Source organism: Phyllopteryx taeniolatus, unplaced genomic scaffold (assembly GCF_024500385.1).
Source record: "Phyllopteryx taeniolatus isolate TA_2022b unplaced genomic scaffold, UOR_Ptae_1.2 contig_24, whole genome shotgun sequence".
NCBI lineage: Eukaryota > Metazoa > Chordata > Actinopteri > Syngnathiformes > Syngnathidae > Phyllopteryx > Phyllopteryx taeniolatus.
The window spans coordinates 865,583-889,433 of NW_026903162.1; the positions used below are offsets into that span (position 1 = coordinate 865,583).

Here is a 23,851-nt window from a genome sequence, read left to right on the forward strand (position 1 = left end):
AAATAACTTTCCACAGGTATAGTCATCAATACAAAGTGGACAGAAGGAATCAATCTTGACTTGAACAACAATAAAGCACAAAGACTTGACAAATTTTTTGACAAATGTGATGTAAGTGAAAATATATTTGACTTCAGAGCAAAAAACACCTTGATGGCAGTCATGGAGCTGGTGGAGGAGATATCCACAGACATAGGTAAAGACTACACTATTGGTGTTTTTATAGACGTTGACACTATAAATGATAGTATATTAATGAATAAATTAGAGATCTGGCATATGAGGTCTGGCATACAAGTGGATAGAAAGATACTTGGATGACAGATTTCAATATGTGCAATTTAATAATGAATAGTCAAATCAATTGAAGATCACTTATGAGGTCCCCCCAAGGATATGTGCTGGCCCCCATGTTAGTTATACTATATATTTATGATATATCTATTTCCTAAGTATTCAAATGTGTCTAATTTGCTGATGACACAATTCTCACCAACTCAGGGAAAAACCTAGAACAGCTAATGACAACTACTGTGAAAAAAATAATTACATATATTGAAAAACGTCATCAAAACAGAGCTACTTCACACGAATCTAAGAATGTCATTATACACACTTCACTGTTTTATTACTGCCATAAATGATTTATTGTGTAGAAATAAGGGGCAACACGTATAAAAATAAACACTTATCCAATCTTTAAGATACAAAAAAAGGAAACCAGAATTATTAATCAAGCTGGCTACATAGAACGCTCAAATGTTATGACTTAGTTGAATTCAAAACAGCACAGGTAATGCACAAAATACAAAATTTACTTTACCCCCAGTACTCAACTGTTTGAAGCTAGATAATTGCTATAATTTGAACGGAACAGGTGTATTTAAAAAATCTAAGACAAGAACAAACAAAAAGAGATGTGAGCCGTTAGGAGTTAAATTGTGGAATAACTATTATAATGAACTGTTAAAAAGATGTTTAACACAAGAGTGAGAAATAAATATCCAAATCAAGAGTGATAAAAAGATGTTTAAAACAAGAGCGATCAATATACAAATCATGTATAAGAAAAAAAAATCCCAAAAGTATTCGCTCACCTGCCTTGGGATGTCATATGTGAGATATGATATCCCATTTTTAATGCAAAGGGTTTAATATGACATCAGTCCACCCTTTGCGGCAATAAGATCTTAAACACTTGTGGGAAGTTTTTCCACAAGGTTTAGGAGTGTTTAAGGGAATTTATGACCATTTTTCTACGAGCATATTTGTGAGTTTACACATTTATGTTGGACGAGAAAGACTGGCACTGTCTCCGCTCTGATTCATCCAGTCATATGTTCTATAGGGTTCAGGTCAGGATTGTGTCAGTCAAGTTCATCCACAAATTCTCTCATCTGTCTCTTTATGAACCTTGATTTGTGCACTGATGGACAGACGTTAGAACAGGAAGGGGCCATCTCCAAACTATTCCCACAATCATCATATATATATATATATATATATATATATATATATATATATATATATATATATATATATATATATATAATGAAGCTGTTGAATGTCTTGATTACTATAGACCTGTTCTTTTTTTGACACTTTGAATTTTATACTTTTTTTTTTTAGGTCTGGGAGATAAATCAATATCACAAGGTACAATTTTATGTTTCGACAGATGTCTCAGAATTTCGTTTTTTTTTTTTCTTTAAAACAAGAACAGCGTGTACTGAAACTGCAGGGAGTAAAAATTAGTGCGACGCCGCGAGAAGCAGGGCTTGACATTAACCAGACATGCAAACACCAAAAAAAATGAAAAAGGTGACCAAAAAAAAAAAAAAAAAAAAAACATTCTGGGGGCGGGGGGTGTGTGTGGGGGGGATCCCCGGGCCCCAAGAGAGAATTTTTTTATGTTAACATACAGTGGGTTACGGAAAGTATTCAGACCCCCTTAAATTTTTCACTCTTTGTTATATTGCAGCCATTTGCTAAGATCATTTAAGTTCATTTTTTCCTCATTAATGTACACGCAGCACCCCATATTGACAGAAAAAACAAAATTGTTTAAATGTTTGCAGATTTATTAAAAGAAAAACTGAAATATCACACAGCTGTAAGTATTCAGACCCTTTGCTCTGACACTCATATATTTAATTCTGGTGCTGTCCATTTCTTCTGATCATCCTTGAGATGGTTCTACACCATCATTGGAGTCCAGCTGTGTTTGATTATACTGATTGGACTTGATTAGGAAAGCCACACCCCTGTCTATATAAGACCTTACAGCTAACAGTGCATGTCAGAGCAAATGTGAATCAAAAGGTCAAAGGAACTGTCTGAAGAGCTCAGAGACAGAATTGTGGAAAGGCACAGATCTGTCCAAGGTTACAAAAAAAAAAATGCTGCTGCACTTAGTGCACAGTGGCCTCCATAATCCTGAAATGCAAGACGTTTGGGACGATCAGAATCCTTCCTAGAGCTGGCCGCCCGGCCAAACTGAGCAATCAGGGGAGAAGAAACTTGGTGAGAGAGGTAAAGATAATCTAAGATGGACTGATGCAAAGTCGAAAAGTGTTCTGTAGTCCAACAAGTCCACATTTGAAATTGTTTTTGGAAATTGTGGATGTCGTGTCCTCCGGGCCAAAGAGGAAAAGAACCATCCAGACTGTTATGGACGCAAAGTTCAAAAGTCCGCATTTGTGATGGTATGGGGCTGTGTTAGTGTCAATGGCATGGGTAACTTACACATCTGTGAAGGCACCATTAATGCTCAAAGGTACATACAGGTTTTGGAGGAACATATGCTGCCATCTAAGCAACGTCTTTTTCATGGACACCCCTGCTTAGTTCAGCAAGACAATGCCAAACCACATTCTGCACGTGTTATAACAGCGTGGCTTCGTGGTAAAAGAGTGCGGGTACTAGACTGGCCTGCCTGCAGTCCAGACCGGTCTCCCATTGAAAATGTGTGGCGCATTATGAAGCGTAAAATATGACAACGGAGACCCCGGTCTGTTGAACAGCAGAAGCTGTACATCAAGCAAGAATGGGAAAGAATTCCACCTACAAAGCTTCAGCAATTAGTGTCCTCAGTTCCCAAACGTTTATTGAATGTTGTTAAAAGAAAAGGTGATGTAACAATGTAACACAGTGGTAGACATGACCCTGTCCCAGCTTTTTTGGAACGTGTTGCAGCCATAAAATTCAAAGTTAATCATTATTTGCTAAAAACAATCAAGTATATCAGTTTGGGCTAAAATCCTGTAGTCTGATCTAGCCATATAATATAAATATAGTCATATTTTACATTTGAATAGATAAAGAATAAATTAGAAAACTATGAAAAATACTCTCAATCAACAAAATAAGTTCAATTCAGTTATTTTTTTTACTGTCAGTATATGATGGGTGTAGCGGACATGCACGCCGCAACTTTGAGGCGTCACAGAGACTAGCGACCAGCTGAGAACTCCCACTTCCCCACGCTGTCCTGCTGTGAGACGGCGACTAGGACAGGGGCTGGTCCACGTCAAGTGGACCTTAACCTAATTAGCAGCTTCCCGTCAAATCCTGTCTTCAAAAGACCCCTTCCCGGACCAAAGGGTTGGGGAAGACTATGTGGTTAATGTCCACCGATGCGCGTGAGGCTCCACCCACTGGCGTTGAGAGGAACTGCAAATGCCAGAACTTGTGGACGTGCCTCTGATGTTCGTTAACAGAAGATAAAATTTCCGTTTTTATATCTTGCAAACTCTGTAGCAATATTCCAAATGTATGCTTTGGTGTCTGTGTCCCCATTCTCACTTTCACAGGTCCTCTGCATGATTTTGAAAGCTGTTCATGATTTGAAATCAAACAGTACCAAATTGTATTGAACAATAAGCAACTGCCACGACCAAAGTTTACACAATGATCCTATGCGTGAGAGTACAAAGTTGGGAGTGCTTTAGATTAATATTATTTTAAAATCCATTCACTCAAATTTATAGACAAGATTCAGGCTGATGGGTGTGGTTTACTCCAAGTCGGCACTCCCTCTTCTATCTAACTCTAAAATCACACCTTTCTCAGAGTAGAGTTGAGTTCACGATAGTCTTTTTTTTCCCCTCTCCTCGTACCTTGCAGGCTGGCCGTCAGCCACCCCTCCCCCGTTTCCCCTTTTGTGCGGGCACATGGCTTGGTAAACGCGAGCCGGGATCGAACGGACATGGCTTCCCAGCCTAAACGTCGGCCTCCACTAAGTGATCAGAGACGCTACTACGAAGGTACCGGGTTCACTTCCAGCCAAGCGGGATCGCTCTGAAAATGCCAGCGAGCCACGAAAGAGGCAGGAAGAGAGACGTCCTATTATCCCAAGAAGGCATGACGACCAGCCATTTTTCTTCTCCCGCCTCTCTTGTTCCCTTTGTTTGTATTTTTGTACATCTTTTCGTCTGCAACCAAATCTGTTGCCTTGCTTCCGGAGCTGCTTCCAAAGGAAGACCATCCCCAAAGACCAGCTGATCAGCGTTCGTGATGAGTCGACACTGCAATCCTTACTATGATGTACAACATCAGTGCGTAATAATGGGGAAATTACTAGCTTCATACGAAATCCCAACTTTACCTTCTCTCACTCTGACTCAACGCATTCAATGCTCACACGCTCATTTAGTTCAGCCCAGCGACCACACATGATGTCCTCTTTTCCATTTTCGTACGCCTTATTTTCTCTTTTTCGTTTACCCTTAGTGTTATTTTCTTGCTGTAGTTTGTAGTTGTGTGTTTCATTAACTATACCATAAAATTCCACTCGTGGTCGTATTCTGTGTGTGTTCTGCATTTAAGTAAACCTCTGTAACCTAGGACTCAAAATGTCGCAACCTCCAGATTATGAGACTGATTATAAAGGTTTGTCGTCATTTCGCCTAAAGTTAAACTTGTAAAAAGTGACGTGGTGCCCCTCATATATATCAAATATCTTGATTTATAACGCTGTAATTTAAAATTACGATAAACCGGAAGTGACGCAAACGTCGATCCCGGCTTATTACTTTCTCCTAAATTACTTACAATTCTTATTTCATACATAATCGCGACAATGGGAACATCATTTGCTTTCTCCACATGTGCAGCAATACACTTCTTTATGCAACTGCGGTTTAGTTTGATTGATAATCGCTGTCCCTGCTGTGCATGTCTTGGCCTCTGAGGGGCAGCGTGATACATGCAATGAGATGCACACTTGCAGTAACAAAAAAGTAGAACAAGTCACGATCGAATATTGTTATTATAACTCGGTTTTCACAGAGTTGGAAGAATATATGCCAGAGCGTATTGTTATATTTGCTGTTTGTATTTGGTTATACAGCGTTTGTGTACCAATATTCATTATTTTGAGAGAGAAGTGCCGCAAGTTCAATGCTCATTTTCGTTCGCTCATCAATGGTTTTTTATTCATTGTGTTTTAGCTGAGAGCTAGCTATGTTTGTGAACAAAAACAAAGAAAGAAATGAAGGCTATGATGTATTTGACCATTCAGTAGATGTAATTCTTTTGTTATTTGAGTTTACTGTTACAGTGAGCTTAAACTGGAGTGCCAACGAACGACTTAACGACGACGATATTCACTCTTACTCCTTGCTACTATGTTAGCAACCTGCTGTTGTGATCACGTGGAATCTGCATGCCGTTCGGGCGCTGCTGAATAAAAGTGCTGGAGCGGCGCATGGAATGGACTGCTTGTACCTGTGTAAAAGTGATAAAATCTGAGATTTTAGATGCGATAATCATTTTTCTGCTGACATTAGACCGATTTCAAAGATTGGATCGGGACACCCCTAACCATACGAATAGGATGATAAAAGGAATTTAATTTAAAAGAGGCTAAGACCAGACCTTTCTGAAGAGACGTTGGCTGCCACCACCAGCAGAAGTGGGGTAGTAGATATAGACATTGTGGTCCTCAGCACAGACAGGCTTCTCAACGAAAGGCTTCTGGAATATTTCTCCATTAACTTCCACATGGTCTTCTCCTTCCACCAGATTACACTCTAAGAAATATCATAGCAAATGTTTCTGTTTGCAAGCATACATTTTATTAATTTTTGATAATGATCTTGAGCCCATCTAGGGCAAATGTGGTCTGAGCCACTTTCTATAACAGTGTTCTGAACTGTAACAATGTTCAGTTTTGCAACGTCTTCATATTTGATACAAAATATATCCTCAAGATAAAACCACATTCATATTATCCTAACACACAAGCAATTTGCTTCACCACCTTAGCTGCAAGCATATCTTAGACTAGCAAGAATGTATAAAGTTAAGCTCAGCGCCCTCCACATCAGTGGGTAGTGTCAATATGGGGAAAGAAAAAGTCAAGCCAAAACCACATTTTCTCAAAAGGACTCCCTAAAACAGGTAAAAGCAAGTAGATCGAGATTACATATGCTACCACTACCCAACAATTAAGGTTTGTGCCAATGTGAGATCAATACTGACCATCCGGTTTATCTGGATCACGATTCAGCACAGCATAGCGTGGCAGATCTATCCCTTCTTCTTGCAGGATGCGATATACTTCTCTCCTGCCAGAAATTTGATGGAAACAGGTCATAAAAAAATTCCATAAAGCAAGTGAATGCTCCCTTTTTGCAAAGCATGATTCAAACCTTAACACTGTAAATGGACACAAAAGATGTACCTGTCCTGTATGTAGTACTGCATGTTCAGGTCATTGATGAGCAGAGGGTTTCTTAGTTTGGCATAGCTCACTGCTTTATCTAGTGGAAATCCTGGTTGGCAAGCAGAAATATTTAGAATAATTAAGATAATGATAGCTGGTTTGACAAAAGTCCTACAGTACATATTCCAAGATTTAAAATGACACCTTAAGGCAGGACTTTTCAGATCAAAGAGGGCATAACTACAGATATGTTTAAGCCAGGGGTCACCACCATTGTGACATGCAGGGCTTCCGGAGTCAGTGTCGGTCTATCTGTTTGACATAACCTTTCCAAATAGTTACATTTTGTATAATGTACATTTGTAATTGAAAAAAAAAATAATAATAATAATTTAACCATAATAATATATATTTAATAGCAATATATGTACTGTATCATGACTGACACAATATAATAACTGCATATTCATGTAAAGTAGTCATGCCTTTAAATTTACTTCAAAACGTATACGATATGTAGTCTGAGTTCTTGATTTGGGTTCGTAAACACAGCTTGTGTTGAATCTTGTGTCATTTGTAGGACAAAATGTGGCTTATTTTTGTACAAATGATCACATCCATCAGTTTTACATGCAGTACTCTTTTTACATTTACCGTAAATGTTAATCTTCACAAACACTTCAAAAGCAGATTGAACATTATAAGGTGATCAATGGTCACGTTGCTCCCCACTGCACAGTTATCTGGGATCACTTGACACTGATGGACGAGGAACCATTTACACTTGTCAGTTTCAGTCTAAACACGGATACGCACATCTTTTCTCGAATGCAGGACAGTGTCTTGAAAAAGTTTTCATAGCCCTTGAACTTTTTCACATTTTGCCACCTTACAACGACAACCAAATGTTTTTTAATTGAGATTTTATGTGATCGACACAAAATCACACAAAGTAGCACATTAAGGTAAAGTTGAACATAAATGATTTTTAAAATTTTAAGCAAATAAAAATCCCAAAAATGTGGTGTGCATTTGTATTTAGCCCCCCTGCATCAATACATTGCAGAGCCACCTTTCGCTGCAATTACAGCTGCAAAACGTTTGGGGTGTGTCTCCACCACCTTTATACATCTTGACAGTGAATTGTTTGCTCTTTCTTTGCAAAATAGCGCAAGCTCGGCCAGATTGGATGGAGAGGGTCTATGTTCTGCAATTTTGAAATCATACCACTGATCCTCAATGGGATTTAGGTCTGGACTTTGACTGACCCATTCAAACAAGAAGATTCTTTGATCTAAAGCTTTCCATCGTAACTCTGGCTTTATGTTTAGGGTCATTCTGTCTGTAGTTTTTAGTTGTTTGCTTCAAACCCTTTGTTTTTGAAGAGTGGATCTTTTATACATGTATCTGAGCATGAAATATATTAACTGTGATGAACATTGGTTCAATAAAAACAGATATATGCACATACAGACCCATCCATCCATCCATCCATCCATTTTCTGAGCCGCTTCTCCTCACTAGGGTTGCGGGCGTGCTGGAGCCTATCCCAGCTATCATCGGGCAGGAGGTGGGGTACACCCTGAACTGGTTGCCAGCCAATCGCAGGGCACATACAAACAAACAACTATTCGCACTCACAGTCACACCTACGGGCAATTTAGAGTCTCCAATTAATGCATGTTTTTGTAATGTGGGAGGAAACCGGAGTGCCCGGAGAATACCCACGCAGGCACGGGGAGAACATGCAAACTCCACATAGGCGGGGCCGGGATTTGAATCCCGGTCCTCAGAACTGTGAGGCAGACGCTCTAACCAGTCGGTCACCGTGCCGCCCACATACAGACCCTTTCAAGAAAATTTGAATATATATGGAAAAGTTCCATCCATCCATTTTCTGTACCGCTTTTCCTCACTAGGGTCGCGGGCGTGCTGGAGCCTATCCCAGCTGACTCTGGGCGAGAGGCGGTGTACACCCTGAACTGGTCGCCAACCAATCGCAGGGCACATAGAAACAAACAACAATTCACACTCACATTCACACCAATTTAGAGTCTTCAAATAACTTACTATGCAAATGTTCATTGTAATGTCACTACCTTAAAGGGGCGGTTACCCCATAGTGGCAGGGTGGACAGCAATTTCAGGGAGAGATGTAAAATGTTAAATATAATTGAAAATAGAATATACATGAGCAAATAGACCCATTTTATATATAAAAAAAAACACAAAAAACCGGGCAATAAACCATGTTATAAAATGTTTGGTTTAGTCTCATTTAGAGGTTCAACAATTAATCAATTAACAACTATTTTGATAATGGATGAACTGTTTAGAGACGTTATACTCAAAATAGTTCAAATACTTGGAATTTCAGCCTTTCAACAGTAAATATTCTGAGATTTCTGTCGTCCTCAATGAAAGCACACTGCTTATATTTGTGTTTAATTAAAATAAGACATTAGAAAACATCTAACTTTTGAGTTTGCTAGTGCATTTTCTGCACGGTCAATTTGAAATAATGTCCTGTTTTTTAATAAAGGGATGGATATTGAAAAAAATATTTTTGTCATCCAATTCATTGAAAAAAATAATTGACGGCTTAATCAGATTATTAAAATAATCATTAGTTGCATCCCCACCAAAAAACATTTTAAGAGACTTATTTTACTGGTAATAAGACCTCTGTGTTTCATTATTCCGCTGCATTTTGTGATGCTGATTCTGATGAAGAAGAAGACAATTCATATAGTGATATTGTCCCATTTATGTTGATTTCCATAATTCCATTCATAAAGTTAAACTATCAAAGATTATAGATTCAGGGCCCACAATTTAAACAATTTCAAGTATTTTTTTATATTTACATAATTTGGGCTTCCAGCTCATAAAACCCACAAAATCAGGAATTTGAAAAATTGGAATACTGTGAAGGAATCACCATTCTCAGTTTTGGCAGGAAAAAAAAGAGAGAAAGAAATTAGGGTCACATTAAAATCAATCAAAATATGGTACTTTCAAAACAATATGTTAATCTTCAGTACTTGGTTGGGAATCCCTTTGCTTTAATCACTTCCTCGATGCGGCGTGGCATTGAGACAATCAGCCTGTAGCATTGCATTCGAGTTATGGAAGGCCAGATTTCCTTGATGATTGCTGTCAGTTCTTCTTTGTTTTCAGGTCTGGTGACCCTCATTTTCCTCTTGATAATACCCCATAGATTCTCAGTGGGGTTTAGATCCGGCAAGTTGGCTGGCCAGTCAAGCACTGTGATGGCATGGGCAGCAAACCAGCTTTTGGTGCTTCTGGCGGTTGGCCAGGTCCCGCTGAAAGATGAAATCTGCATCTCCATTCAGATCTACAGCAGAAGGAATCATGAAGTCCTCTAAAACATTCTGATAGACTATTGCAGTGTCCTTGGATTTAAGAAAGCAGCGTTTACCAACACCTGCACTGGACATTGGACCCCAAATCATGACTGTGGATATTTCACACTGGAGCTCAAACAGCTTGGGTTCTGTTCTTCACCAGTCTTCCTCCAAACCCTTGGACCTTGATTCACGAATTAAAGCCACATTTTACTTTCATCGGAAAAGAGGACCTTGGACCACTGGCCAACAGTCCAGTCCTTCTTCTCCTTGGCCCAGTTGAGACACTTCCTACGTTGGCTCAAGCTCAAAAGTGGCTTGAACCGAGGAACCCGACAGTTGTAGCCCACCGCCCACCATTTTTTTTTTATTCCTGATTTTGTGGGTTTTATGAGCTGGAAGCCCATGTTATGTAAAAATGAACAAAGAAATACTTTAAATAGTTTTAATTGTGGGCCTTGAATCTATAATCTATGAAAGTTTAACTTTTTGAATGGAATTATGGAAACAAACTTTTCCATGATATTCTAACTTTTTGGAAAGAGTCTGTATTTGATCCATATTTAAAATGGCAATTTTGTCATACATCTGGTAAGGAAGTGCGCGGTCCTATGTGGCCACCTGGAAGCGCTGACAAAAAAATTACTTCGTCTTACTTCAGCTAATCTTCATTCCTCTTACATGTCTTGTACAATTTTAACATACTTCTTTGCCACGCCAGACTTCCTCATGCAGTCGCACCCTTTCTGGGTACTCTGTCATAGACTTTCTCGAGCACTCCAAAGAAAATGTAGCTCCTTCTTATCTTCTCTGAATTTCTCCATTATAAGATATATTTCTAATCATCCTGATTACAGGACACAATGACACACACACACTAGCTTTTGCAGTTAAAAACGACCATACTATGTTATGAATGCGCGCGCACACTCACTCACACACACACACACACACACACACATTCTGATAACATTGAGGCTGAGAACAGGCGGGAACCGGTTTGATAAGAAGCTGGTGAGGAAACTGACTGTTATCTGAAAAAGGGAGCCATTCGGCTTCCGGATCCCACGAGAGAAGGAAGACAGTCCACCTGCCCATAGTCTTGTAAACCATAGTCTTTTAAATTTGTCTTCTTGATTTCGTTGTAAAAAATACTCAAAAGACAAGTTTCATGTATCAGGATTCTTATTCGGAAACAAGATCACCACCAAACAAAGGAACCGCGAAAAAGGAACTCCATCAAGGAGTTTTTCCTTGCAAGGCTGGCTGAGTAACGCTTGGGCCTCGCTCAGAATTCTTTACATCAACACCACCATCAAGGTAAATAATACATCTCTGGTATTCTTCTGAGGCATGAAACCATACTGGTACTCACAAATACTCATTTCCCTTAACTTCATTGTGTGGCTCATCAACTGTATTCCCCTATAGTTCCCACAATTCAGCACATCACACTTATTCTTAAAAATTGACACCAGCACACTTTTCCTCCATTCCTGCAGTATCTTCTCACCACCTAGAATTCTGTTGAACAACCTGTTCAAAAACTGCCTTTCCATTTTTCATTCTCTTTAGTGCCTTTCTAACTTGCCCCTTACGAATCACTGCTACTTCCTGCAGGGTCCATCACACTTCCCTCTTATAGTCTTCCTTCTCTCTCATTTTACTCATTCATCAGATCCTAAAAGCATTCTTTCCATCTATCCATCACATTACTGGCACCAGTCTACACATTTCCAGCTCTATCCTCAATCACGCTCACATGCTGCACATCCTTTGTATCTCACGCAGTCTGTCTGGCCAACCTGTACAGCTCTCTCTCTCCTTCTTTAGTGTCCAACTTGGCATACATGTCATCATATGCCTCGCGTTTGGCCCTTGCCACCTCTACCTTGGCCCTATGTCGCATCTTCGTGTATTCTTGTCTCCTCAGTATCCCACTTCTTAGCTAACCTCTTTCCATGTATGCTTTCCTGCACTTTAAGGTTCAGTCAACAAATCTCCTTCTCCCCTTTGCTACCAGAAGATACACCAAGTACTCTCCTGCCTATCTCTCTGATCACCTTAACTGTAGTCATCCAGTCTTCCGGAAGCTTCCCCTGCCCACCAAGAGCCTGTCAAACCTTTATTCAAATAGCCACACTTCTTTTCTCAGCTTCTAGCACATGGTTCACTGGTCTGCCTTTGTCTTCTTAATCTTCCTCACTACCACCAGAGTAGTCTTACACACCACCATCCTATGCTGTATAGCTACTCTCCCCTACCTTGCAGTCAGTAACCTCCTTCAGATTACATCATCTGCACAAGATGTAATCCATTTCCGTGCTTCTACCGCTGTTCTTGCAGGTCACATGATGTTCCTGCCCTTTCTGGAAGAAAGTGTTTGCTACAGCTATTTCCATCCTTTTGGCAAAGTCCACCACCATCTGTTCCTCCAAGTTCATTTCCTGGATGCCAAACTTACCCATCAATCCTTCATCACCCTTTTCCTTCACCAACATGTCCATTACAATTCTGCACCAATCACGACTCTCTCTCTGCCTATGATGCTCAGAACGACTTTGTCGACCTCCTTCCAGTGGCAGCGTGACAAGAAAATGAGATATCTGTCAAAATGCAAGGTCTATACAACACAAAGAATTAAAAAAAAATCGGACGATGGGTTCTGGAAAAATTTAGTTTTTGTGTGGGGGAAAAAAAATGCCTTTTTGGGGAACACTTTTGTGTGACAGTGTTCCTACACTGTACGAAAGCCCTCAAATTTTACGCGCTGAAACACACTATATTATGAACATCCGCGGGCCGTCGGCTGCCCACAATATAGTGTTTTTCAGGGACACTGCAATTATTTTGCCTCCTCCATTTCCCCCTTGACGTTTGGAGTACAAGTCCGCCAAAATAGTCCTCAAGAATCTTATCACCAGCCCCTCTCCCTAGAGGCTTTCCCATGTCACCGCAACGCCACATAGAACATACTATTTTTATTTGAGGTCACTCCGCACCGCATCAGCCTCCCAGCACTTGCCGCACAGAAGATGGCATTTTGTGTTGCTGCCCCCTCAGCACATACAACATCCCCCCAGGTCCTAAAACCTTCCACAATACACAATGAATAGGAAAGTTGTGTTGCTTAAGACCCAGCGTGCCAGTCTTTATGCCAAAGGATGACAATCATAGATCAGCAGCGTCAGTAATATTGGAGCCAGGCCCGGGAGCCATTGATTGCGCCCCTTTGGCCGATTGCCCAAGTGGGCTCGCGGTGAGGCCACCACCAATAACAATCAATCGCGTCATCATTATTCAGGTGGGATGTAAAACGGCAAAACTACTTAATCTGTACTTTTATGAAAGATGATGCACATTTGCAAGTAGCAATAATGTTAACACTGTACGTATCATCATAATTGGAGAATGATGTTTACAATTCAAGGCATCTTAATTATCATCATCGGGCAGGAGGCGGGGTACACCCTGAACTGGTTGCCAGCCAATCGCAGGGCACATACAAACAAACAACCATTCGCACTCACAGTCACACCTACGGGCAATTTAGAGTCTCCAATTAATGCATGTTTTTGGGATGTGGGAGGAAACCGGAGTGCCCGGAGAAAACCCATGCAGGCACAGGGAGAACATGCAAACTCTACACAGGCGGGGCCGGGGATTTGAACCCCGGTCCTCAGAACTGTGAGGCTGACGCTCTAACCAGCCGTTCACCGTGCCGCCCCTGAGATTGGACAATATGAAAAAATTATTTGTGATCTTTTCTGGTTTTTTTTTTCTTTTTTCTTTTGCCAGATCTAACAGCCCTAAAACAAACACAAACCGGTTTGACAGTACAAGCTAAAAACATTCAGATAATCTCATAATTACGACAGCCAGCTGTTTTACTAAGGCAACTGACTGCACTGGATTGTATTTAGGGGTATTAGAGGAGAGTGGGCTGAGGAGAAACCCACGCCACACTTTTCAGATTCATATTCACTTTAATTTTGGAAAACTACCATATTTTTACGACCATAAGGCACACCGTATTAAAAGGCGCAGGCATGGTAAAACATACGCTAGCTTAAAACATACAGTAGCATGCATGCACGCAAAAACAATGTTTTTAAAAAGGCAGCAGGATCAAAAGTGAGTTTGCTTGTACTTTATTGAAGTATTTAACAATGTGCTCACGTTATTTTTGATCAATCCTCATCCACAAATCCATCAAAGTCCTCATCTTCTGTATAAAAAATGAATAGCTGGGCAAGTTCTCAATCAAACACGCCAGGTTTCCTCTCGTCATTGTCGGAGTCAGTCTCGTTGCCGTGCGGCTCCTCAGAAATGATGCCGGCTTTTACAAAAGCTCGAACAACAGTGCAAGCAGACACGTTAGCCCAAGCATCCATAATCCATTGACAAATTGTGGCGTAACTTGCCTGGCGCTGCCTCCTAGTCTTAGTAAAGCTGTGTTCGCCATCTGTCATCCATGGCTCCCATGCTGCTCACTTCACTTTGAACGCCCTGTTTAAACGGATGTCCAGCGGTTCGTCAAGCCTCCCGGAATGATGGCAAGCTCAGAGTTATTGCCCTCAGTCGAATGGTGACTGTAGAGACGCTTCTCCCGGCTGTTCTTTGCTCATTAATCCATTGCTCGAATTGGTCTTCCAACTCAGGCCACCTCGCCTTGTTTTCCACTGCGGTCAAGCCAACCTCCACTCCAATGCCTTCATACTAGGCATTACGGTAATAGGTAGCCAACTCGCGGGGAAAGCCAGCTTCAAAATAAAAGCTTCCCAATAATACGGACGTCAGTGCTCTTAGGTTAAGGAATGCAACCAGCAAACTTAATTTGAATCTTGAGATACATTAAAAAATTTAGTTTATTTGATATCTTAGGAAAAATAAATGGTAAATGGACTGCACTTATTTGCTCCCAGTGGCCCTGGCAGTGCCTTGCATGGCAGCAGTCGCCCATTGGTTTATGAATGTGTGTGTGAATGTCAGGCTTTGTAAAGCGCTTTGGGCACTGTGATGGTGTAGATAAAGCGCTATATAAGTGCAGTCCAGTTACCTTTTGTTTTTCATAAGATATTACACACTACATTTTTTAATCCATCTCAAGATTCAAATTAACCTTGCTGGTTGCATTCCTTAACCGAAGAGCATTTACGTCCGTATTATTGGGAGGCTATGATTTTGAAGGTGGCTTTCGCCGCGAGTTGGCAACTTATTACCGTAATGGCTAGTATGAACAAAATTAGGGGCGGCTGGCTTGACTGCTACTTTACGAGTGGGGGCTGGCTTGACCACAGTTTGCTTCCGTGGAAACTCGGCTTCATCGTTTTCCTGCTTCCTCCACTTGCGAACCATGGATTCGTTGATCTTGAATTCTCTCGCGCCTGCTCGATTCCCATGTTCCTCCGCGTAACTAATAGCTTGCAGTTTAAACTGTGCTTTGTAGGTAACATTTTCGGGGGTCCTTAGCAAAACTGATGCACATACCGGAACTATATACCTACTGGGGGCGTGTCTTTAGCGTCCTCTGTCACGCGCACCCTTCCCCGTTTATGTCCGCATGCTGTCCTCAGTCACGTCCGCCTTCCTCGATATAAGCAGCGTGTCGGCAGGAAATGCTCCCAGTCAGTTAAGCATAGCACTCAAAGTCACACAACAGCATTTACAGATTTTGGAACTCGGTGCACACATAAGGCGTGCCGCATTATAAGGCACCCCGTCCATTTTAGAGAAAATGTAAGACTTTTAAGTGCGCCTTATGGTCGTGAAAATACGGTACATGTAATTTTAGTTCCACTTCAAAATTATGTGCTACTTTCTGTTGTTCTATCACATACAATCTCTACAAAATACATATTGTAAGTTCAGAAAATGTTTAAAAGTTCAAGGGGTATAAATACTTTTTCAAGGCACTGTAGAAATGTATGTCACATCCATTTATGAATGGCAACAGACTGGATTGTCATGCAACATGAGCTTGATAAAGATTCTTCAGTGACGTGCACATTGCGAAGAAACATTACTCCCATAGCACATATAAAAGCAGAAAATAGAGTAGACAAACAGTTGCTATGTACGTGTGAAACAGGAACTGCATGCAAATGGGATGTGTCTTGTGAATGGGATAGTTTTAATAAAGTTGTCAGTGTTCAGAACTTGTAAAAAGCAGAAAGGAACAAACATTCCCTTTTCTACACTTTATAGAAGTGTATCAGTGTGATCACTTTGTCCCCTTTGCTCTGAACTTGTTCTTGCTTTAGCGTGCATCATCAGCTTCATTACATAAAACCAGGGATCTTGTTTGGTGTGCGTCCCGTGTCTGAGACGCACAAACATGAACAGGGACGCATAAACTAAGATGAATCTGCATCCGAGGACGCAATGCTATGGATTAAAATATTCCACCGTGGTGCTATATGAACATCCTGCGTATGATTTATTTTTTATTTTTTTGACATGACAGGCTCTAAAAGTGCAACCAATTTGGTCGTATATGCCCCCTAACCTCTGAATGGTGCTGCTAAATAAATAAATAAATAAATTTAAAAATAAAAAATAGCAGGTTCACCTGTAAGCCCAGCCATTTGAGGAAGAAATGCAATATGAAAGCACACACATACAGGAAAACCAAACTGGTCTCTAAACCAATCAGATATATTAAAGGGCGGGATGGGACATTTATTTTTGTATTTATCGAAGATGTTTTATTTATTGTACCACATTACAATGCAAATGTTCAATATATTTGTTGCGTTAATTGTTCTTAAAAAGTATTTATTTATTTACAGTAGGTACGGAAAGTATTCAGACCACCTTAATTTTTTCACTCTTTGTTATATTGCAGCCATTTGCAAAAATCAATTAAATTCATTTATTTTACTCAATGTACACACAGCACCCCATTTTGACAGAATAAAGGGAATTGCTGACATTTTTACAGATTTATTAAAAAAGAAATACTGAAATAAATAATAAACTGAAATCTCATACAGCCATGTGTATTCAGACCCTTTACTGTGACACTCATATTTAACTCGGGTGCTGTCCATTTCTTCTGATCATCCTTGAGATGGTTCTACACTTTCATTGGAGTCCAGCTGTGCTTGATTATACTGATTGGAGATGATTAGGAAAGCCACACCTGTGTACATAAGACCTTAGAGCTCACAGCGCATTTCAGAGCAAATGAGAATTATGAGGTCAAATAAACTGCCTGAAGAGCTCAGAGACAGAATTGTGGCAAGGCCCACATCTGGCCAAGGTTACAAAAAAGTTGCTGCTGCACTTAAAGTTCCTAAAAGCACAGTGGCCTCCATAATCCTTAAATGGAAGACGTTTGGGATGACCAGAACCCTTCCTCGAGCTGGCCAAACTGAGCAATCGGAGGAAAAGAGCCTTGGTGAGAGAGATGAAAAAGAACCCAAAGATCACTGTGGCTGAGCTCCAGAGATGCAATCGGGAGATGGAAGAAAGTTCTAGAAAGTCAACCAACACTGCAGGCCTCTACCAGTCGGGGCTTTATGACAGAGTGGCCCGACGGAAGCCTCTCCTCAGTGCAAGACGCATGAAAGTCCGCATTGAGTTTGCTAATAAACACCTGAAGGACTCCAAGATGGTGAGAAATAAGATTCTCTGGTCTGATGATAGATAGAAGATAGAACATTTTGGCCTTAATTCTAAGCGGTATGTGTGGAGAAAAACAGGCACTGCTCATCACCTGTCCAATGCAGTCCCAACAGTGAAGCATGGTGGTGGGAGCATCATGCTGTGGGGGTGTTTTTCAGCTGCAGGGACATGGAGACTGGTTTTAATCGAAGAAAAGATGAATGCGGCCAAGTACAGGGATATCCTGGACGAAAACCTTCTCCAGAATGCTCAGGGCCTCAGACTGGGCCAAAGGTTCACTTTCCAACAAGACAATGACCCTAAGCACACAGCTAAAATAACAAAGGAGTGGCTTCAGAACAACTCCGTGACTGTTATTGAATATCCCAGCCAGAGCCCTGACTTAAACCCAATTGAGCATCTCTGGAGAGACCTGAAAATGGCTGTCCACCAACGTTCACCATCCAACCTGACACAACTGGAGAGGATCTGCAAGGAGGAATGGCAGAGGATCCCCAAATCCAGGTGTGAAAAACTTGTTCCATCATTCCCAAAAGACTTATGGCTGTATTAGCTCAAAAGGGTCCTTCTACCAAATACTGAGCAAAGGGTCTGAATACTTATGGCTGTGTTATATTTCAGTTTTTCTTTTTTAATTAATCTGCAAAAATGTCAACAATTCAGTTTTTTCCTGTCAATATGGGGTGTTATGTGTACATTGAGGGAAAAAAATGAACTTAAATAATTTTAGCAAATGGCTGCAATATAAAAAAAAAAGAGTGAAAAAATTAAGGAGGTCTGAATACTTTCCATACCCACTGTAAATTATCACGCTCTGATAACACTAGTGGAATAAAAAACATCAACAATACAATCGTTTGGTGCGATAGTTTTTTGGGGGGAGGAAATCGTCCTAAAAAAGTCAATAAAAAACTGAACATATATATTGAGAGAGAGTGCGCAATGGATAACACAAACATATTGTGCAGTGTAAAATATAGAGTAACAACTGTAATATATTGTAAATCTGCAATGTCGGGGGACAGCGAAGCAAGAAGTGCGATATAGCAGAAGATTACTGTATCTGTAGTCCGTGAAGTTCCAGGGACTCATTGTTCCAGGGCTGCGACTCATTGTTTACAGACATGTGCATCCTGAGACTCTCATAGTTTCACGTTAAATGATCTATGTAAAACACCAATATGCTAAATGTGTTGTGTGGCCTTTTTCTATTCATCCTGTTTATTTCTACTATGCAAGATGGCAATTATAAATTGTAAGAACGAGTGATCCCCTTAAATAGTTAATTAATTAACATCTATGTTGGGAGCTTGCACAGGGGAAAAAAAATTTAAAATCCTTTTTGGGTGACTCTTTGGAGCCCTGCGCGTGACCATGTTGGCTACTCCTGGTTTTAACCTTGAAACTGTTTGTGTTCAAGACACACGTGCAAATAAGTCTGATCATATGGCAGGTCTTTCCCCCCCTAACTATCCTAAGTGCCTTTATGCTCTTGTATCTGTTAAAGAAGTACCTTTGGAGTGGAAGGAGATGAGGCAGTCACACAGTGGCCAGTTTTCCACTGACTCATTGAGGATGACGTCCTCTGGAAAGATGACCACGGTGATGTACTCAAACCTGCAAAGTCTCTCCAGGATCTGGGTCATTGGCTTGGACTTTGACTTCTTCATCATGCAGCATATCCCCACAACAATCTGTTGCTCAGGGGGCTGAACAAGAATGTGAAAAAGTACAGCGAGAAAGAGGTATTCCAAAAACATTCTTTTTGGTTCTGGTGCATTACTATTTATGACACCCCTCTAGTACTCCACACTGTATACACTATAGGTTCTTGTATATTGTTACAAATGTGGGAAAACTCCATTCATACTATTAAAATTATGATGGCTAGTCATCTAAACAAGAGACTCAATCCTCGTCAGTGGATTGAGTATAAAATGATTTGCTTTCACTTTATGACTTGCCAGTAAAAGGCTTGCTTCTGATTAATTTGTACAGTCCTGCTCACCATTATTGGCACCCCTAAATTTTTTGCATTACCTGTATAATATCTTTAGAAATAACCAAACTTATATAATCAGGATCTATAATTGGAGGTCCAAAGTAATTTAACAAAGAAAATTGTTCTGTTTTTCCAACTTGGATATTGTCATTTCAAAGAAGAAAAAAAAACAGAAAACAGCATGTGCAGCAAATATTGGCCCCCCTCCTTAATATTTGGTTGCACACCCTTTGGCAGCGATGACAGCGTCTAAACGTTTCGTGGATCGATCTAAAAGCTTATTGCACTTCTCAGTGGTATTTTTGCCCTCTTTGCCTTTGCAATTTGTTTAAGATCTTGCAGGGTTCTTTTCCCAATGGCAGATTTCAGCCCCCCCCAAAGATTTTCAACTGAATTATGATAAGGACTGATTGCTGGCCATTTTAAAACAGTCCATATTATCCTTTTCAACCATTCCTATGTGCTTTTGGATGTATGCGCTTTGGGTCTTTATCTTTCTGGAGGATCCATGTTCTTCGCCTCAAACCAGGTTTTCTTACACTGGGTAAGACATTTCGCTCTAAAATCGCTTGATAATTTTTTGATTTCATGATACCTGTGATACAGTCAAGGCCACCAGTACCAGATGTAGCAGTGCAGCCCCAATGCATTATGGATCCTCCAACATGCTTGACTGTTGGCAGGGTGTTCTCTTCTTTAAAGGGTTCATTGCGGCGTCTATAAACATACTGTTTGTTGTGCATTGCCAAAAAGCTCTTTTTTTTGTTTCATCTGACCATAAAATGCCATTGATCATTTGCTCTTTTATCAAACAAGTTCTCTGTAGAAAACTGTTGTTGCACTTGATTCATTTTCTTCAGGAGAGATTCCACATTTACAGTTGTGTGAAAATGTTTTTGCCCCCTTCCTGATTTAATAATTTTTGCATGTTTGTTACACTTAAATTTTTCCCATCATGAAACAAATTTAAATATTAGTCAAAGACAACACAAGTAAACACAAAATGCAGTTTTTAACCCCTAATGGCCCTTTGTGAAAAAGTGATTGCCCCCTAAACCTAATAACTGGTTGTGCCACCCTTAGCAGCATCAACTGCAATCAAGCGTTTACGATAACTTGCAACTTACAGCGCTGTGGAGGAATTTTGGCCCACTCATCTTTGCAGAATTGTTGTAATTCAGCCAAATTGGAGGGTTTTTGAGCATGAACCACCTTTTAAAGGTCATGTCAGAGCATCTCAATAGGATGCAAGTTAGGACTTTTACTAGGCCACTTCAAAGTCTTCATTTTGTTTTTCTTCAACCATTCATGCTGGTGTGTTTTGGATCATTGTCCTGCTGCAGAACCAAAGTTCATTTCAGCTTGAGGTCATGAACAGATGGCCGGACATTCTCCTTCAGGATTTTTTGGTAGACAGCAGAATTCATGGTTCAGTTTATCACAGCAAGTCTTCCAAGTCCTGAAGTAGCATAACAGCCCCAGACCATCACAGTACCAGCACCATATTTTACTGCTGGTATGTTCTTTTTCTAAAATGCGGTGTTACTTTTACACCAGATGTAATGGGACACACACCTTCCAAAAAGTTCAACCAAACCCGACACAGTATTTTCCCAAAGGTCTTGGGGATCATCAAGATGTCTTCTCGCAAATTGAGAACAGCCTTAATGTTCTTTTTGCTCAGCAGTGGTTTTTGTCTTGGAACGCTACCATTGTTGCCCAGTCTCTTTCTTATGGTGGAGTCATGAACACTGACCTTAGCTGAGGCAAGTGAGGCCTGCAGTTCTTTGGATGTTGTTGTGGGGTTTTTATGTGACCTCTTGGATGAGTCGTTGCTGCACTTTTGGGGTAATTTTGGTCAGTCAGCCACTCCTGGGAAGGTTCACCACTGTTCTGTTTTTGCCATTTGTGGTTCGCTGGAGTCCCAAACCTTTAGAAATACATTTATAACCTTTTCCACACTGACAGATCTCAATTACTTTCTCATTTGCTCCTGAATTTCTTTAGATCTCGGCATATCAAGCTTTTGAGGATCCTTTGGTCTACTTCACTTTGTCAGGCAGGTCCTATTTAAGTGATTTCTTGATTGAAAACAGGTGTGGCACTATCAGGCCTGGGTGTGGCTAGAGAAATTGAACTCTGGTATGATAAACCAGAGTTATGTTTTAACGGGGGTTGTGGTCAATGACTTTTCCCACACAGGGCCATGTAGGGTTGGATTTTTGTCTCCTTTAATTAAAATAAAAAGAATAAAATAAAAACTGAATTTTGTGTTTACTTGTGTTGTCTGTGACTAATATTTACATTTGTTTGATGACAAACACGCACAAAAATAAATCAGGAAGGGTGTGAACACTTTTTTGTAACTCAAACGTAAGCACTAAAACTTCATGGGTGCCAATAATGGTGAGCAGGACTGTAAATGTAATTTTTTTCAAGTATATCAACAGTCCTACATTATTTAGGTGTTTGTGTGAAGCTCCTTACAGAGTCTGTGTCTTCATCGTCCTCATACAGTTCCATGTCTGTTCTTATGCTATCCTCCAAGACCTCGCTCTCATCGTCTTCGCAGCCCACAAAAAATCTGGGAGCGCCACGCCGGCTCTCGCCCGGGCTGTTGGGCTCTGACATCACAGTCTCCCGCAGCAGCCCTCAGCGTCCCACCGCACCATTGTACACCAACACACCACCGGAGCGGGCCACCGATGGAAGGGCACGAGGTCAGAGGACACAAATGGTTCCACGCTGCAGAAGTTGGACAACAGGATTGGTGAGGAGGGATGTAAAGGAGAAAAATGGGCCTCAAAGATTGCCGTTGAAATATGAGAAGGGGAACAATAATTCTGAAGTGTCCTCTGCAACAACACTGTCCCTCGAAGATGTCATTCTTTATTCATTGACTGAGATTGTAATTGACTTGCTTGGGACTTGGAAGCTGCAGGCCGAGTTATCTCCTGATTTCCATTTCTTCCATGATGATGAAAGGTTGACAATTCTATAAGGAAAACAGACCAATACGTGTTAATTTTTGTGATGTCAACCAGTCAATTTTCTACCTGGAGTTAGTATGTGAGCTCTAACAGGCAGAAATTCCACTAAGCCGGACAGGGGTATGACTTAGCCCTGAAGACTCATTACTCACGCTCTGTTCTGCTAAAAGGAATTGTCCGACAAGTATTCTATACTACGCCCAATTCTGTGCACAAGGCAGAGGTAGATAAACATGTCTTCTGATGTACTCTGATGAACCAGTTTTGCAGGACCTTTGTGTAAAACAGGCAGTCTAACATTTTAGAAACAATTGAAGCGTTAACTTGCTCAGAACTCAAATCTCATCTGTTACCAACTACACACAATTAGAACATGATCCAAATAAAACTGTGGCTTGTATTCTAAATGCAAAAATCCCAGCAAAAAATATCTGCAGTGGATACAGCAGACAGGTTGAAAACAGCGGAAAGGGTAGACTGACTACTCGGAATCTGATATATGTAACCCTTAGGTTTACAATTGGAATGACAGCTATACAGAAAGTTAAACGTTTAGGCACTGAGGTGAAAAATTCATTTGGGCTTCACATGAATGCATTATATTAATTGGAATAATATATTCACCACTGAAACTATCGCAGATCTATGCATTCTTCCGTCACTTGACGGGTCTGGAATTGGAAGAACTTGCCTAAATTAACTTCAGATGGTGGGCCACTGGCAATTTTTATCAGATGTGACGTTGTGAATGATTGAGAATGTGAAAGTAGTTTTACTGCAAACTGAAATACAATGGTGTAATCGAACGGTTGGCACACAATATGTGGTTGTAACAGGGTTCCACTCACTTGAGAATTCAAAATTCCATACTTTTTCCATACCCTAATGTCCAGGACTTCTCAGGGGAAAAAGATTCAAATGATTTATGACGTTTTAGTAAATATATGATGATATATATCGGTACCCTAATAGCAGAATTCCTTAAATCGTTTTTGAACATTTTCATACAACAAGAAAAAATAAATAAATAAATTCAACAAACAAGAAGAGTCCATTTGCTTTGACTAAATATTTGCATAATTCTATGACCTGGATGATTGAGAATCTACATTAGGGTTGGGCATTGTTAAAAGAACTCTGATTGTAATGTGTTTGGTTTAGATGATCTTTCGATGTAACATAATAATAAGATAAA

General features: G+C 40.4%; 1 protein-coding gene and 1 long non-coding RNA gene across 9 annotated transcripts in view; one reads left to right on the forward strand and one right to left on the reverse strand.

The window, feature by feature from the left end:
- The window catches only part of ppip5k1a (diphosphoinositol pentakisphosphate kinase 1a), a 137,242-nt gene extending 114,945 nt beyond the window's left edge, over nt 1-22,297 (reverse strand). For all 7 annotated transcript variants that reach the window (XM_061765039.1, XM_061765037.1, XM_061765035.1 and 4 more), the window contains exons 1-5: nt 22,154-22,297; nt 19,178-19,373; nt 6,686-6,776; nt 6,484-6,569; nt 5,878-6,032 (exon numbers count right to left, since the gene is read on the reverse strand). In XM_061765039.1, coding sequence (XP_061621023.1) covers nt 5,878-6,032; nt 6,484-6,569; nt 6,686-6,776; nt 19,178-19,373; nt 22,154-22,297 — 672 coding nt within the window. The remainder of the gene's footprint in view (nt 1-5,877; nt 6,033-6,483; nt 6,570-6,685; nt 6,777-19,177; nt 19,374-22,153) is intronic.
- Nucleotides 4,374-22,353, forward strand: LOC133473357 (uncharacterized). Of its 2 annotated transcripts, none has more exons than XR_009787048.1 (3): nt 4,374-4,512; nt 19,172-19,409; nt 22,215-22,353. It is a non-coding gene; the product is annotated as an uncharacterized LOC133473357 (long non-coding RNA). The 2 variants fall into 2 exon arrangements; XR_009787047.1 differs by lacking the exon at nt 4,374-4,512 and adding an exon at nt 11,102-11,355.
- The last annotated feature ends 1,498 nt before the right edge of the window (nt 22,354-23,851 follow it).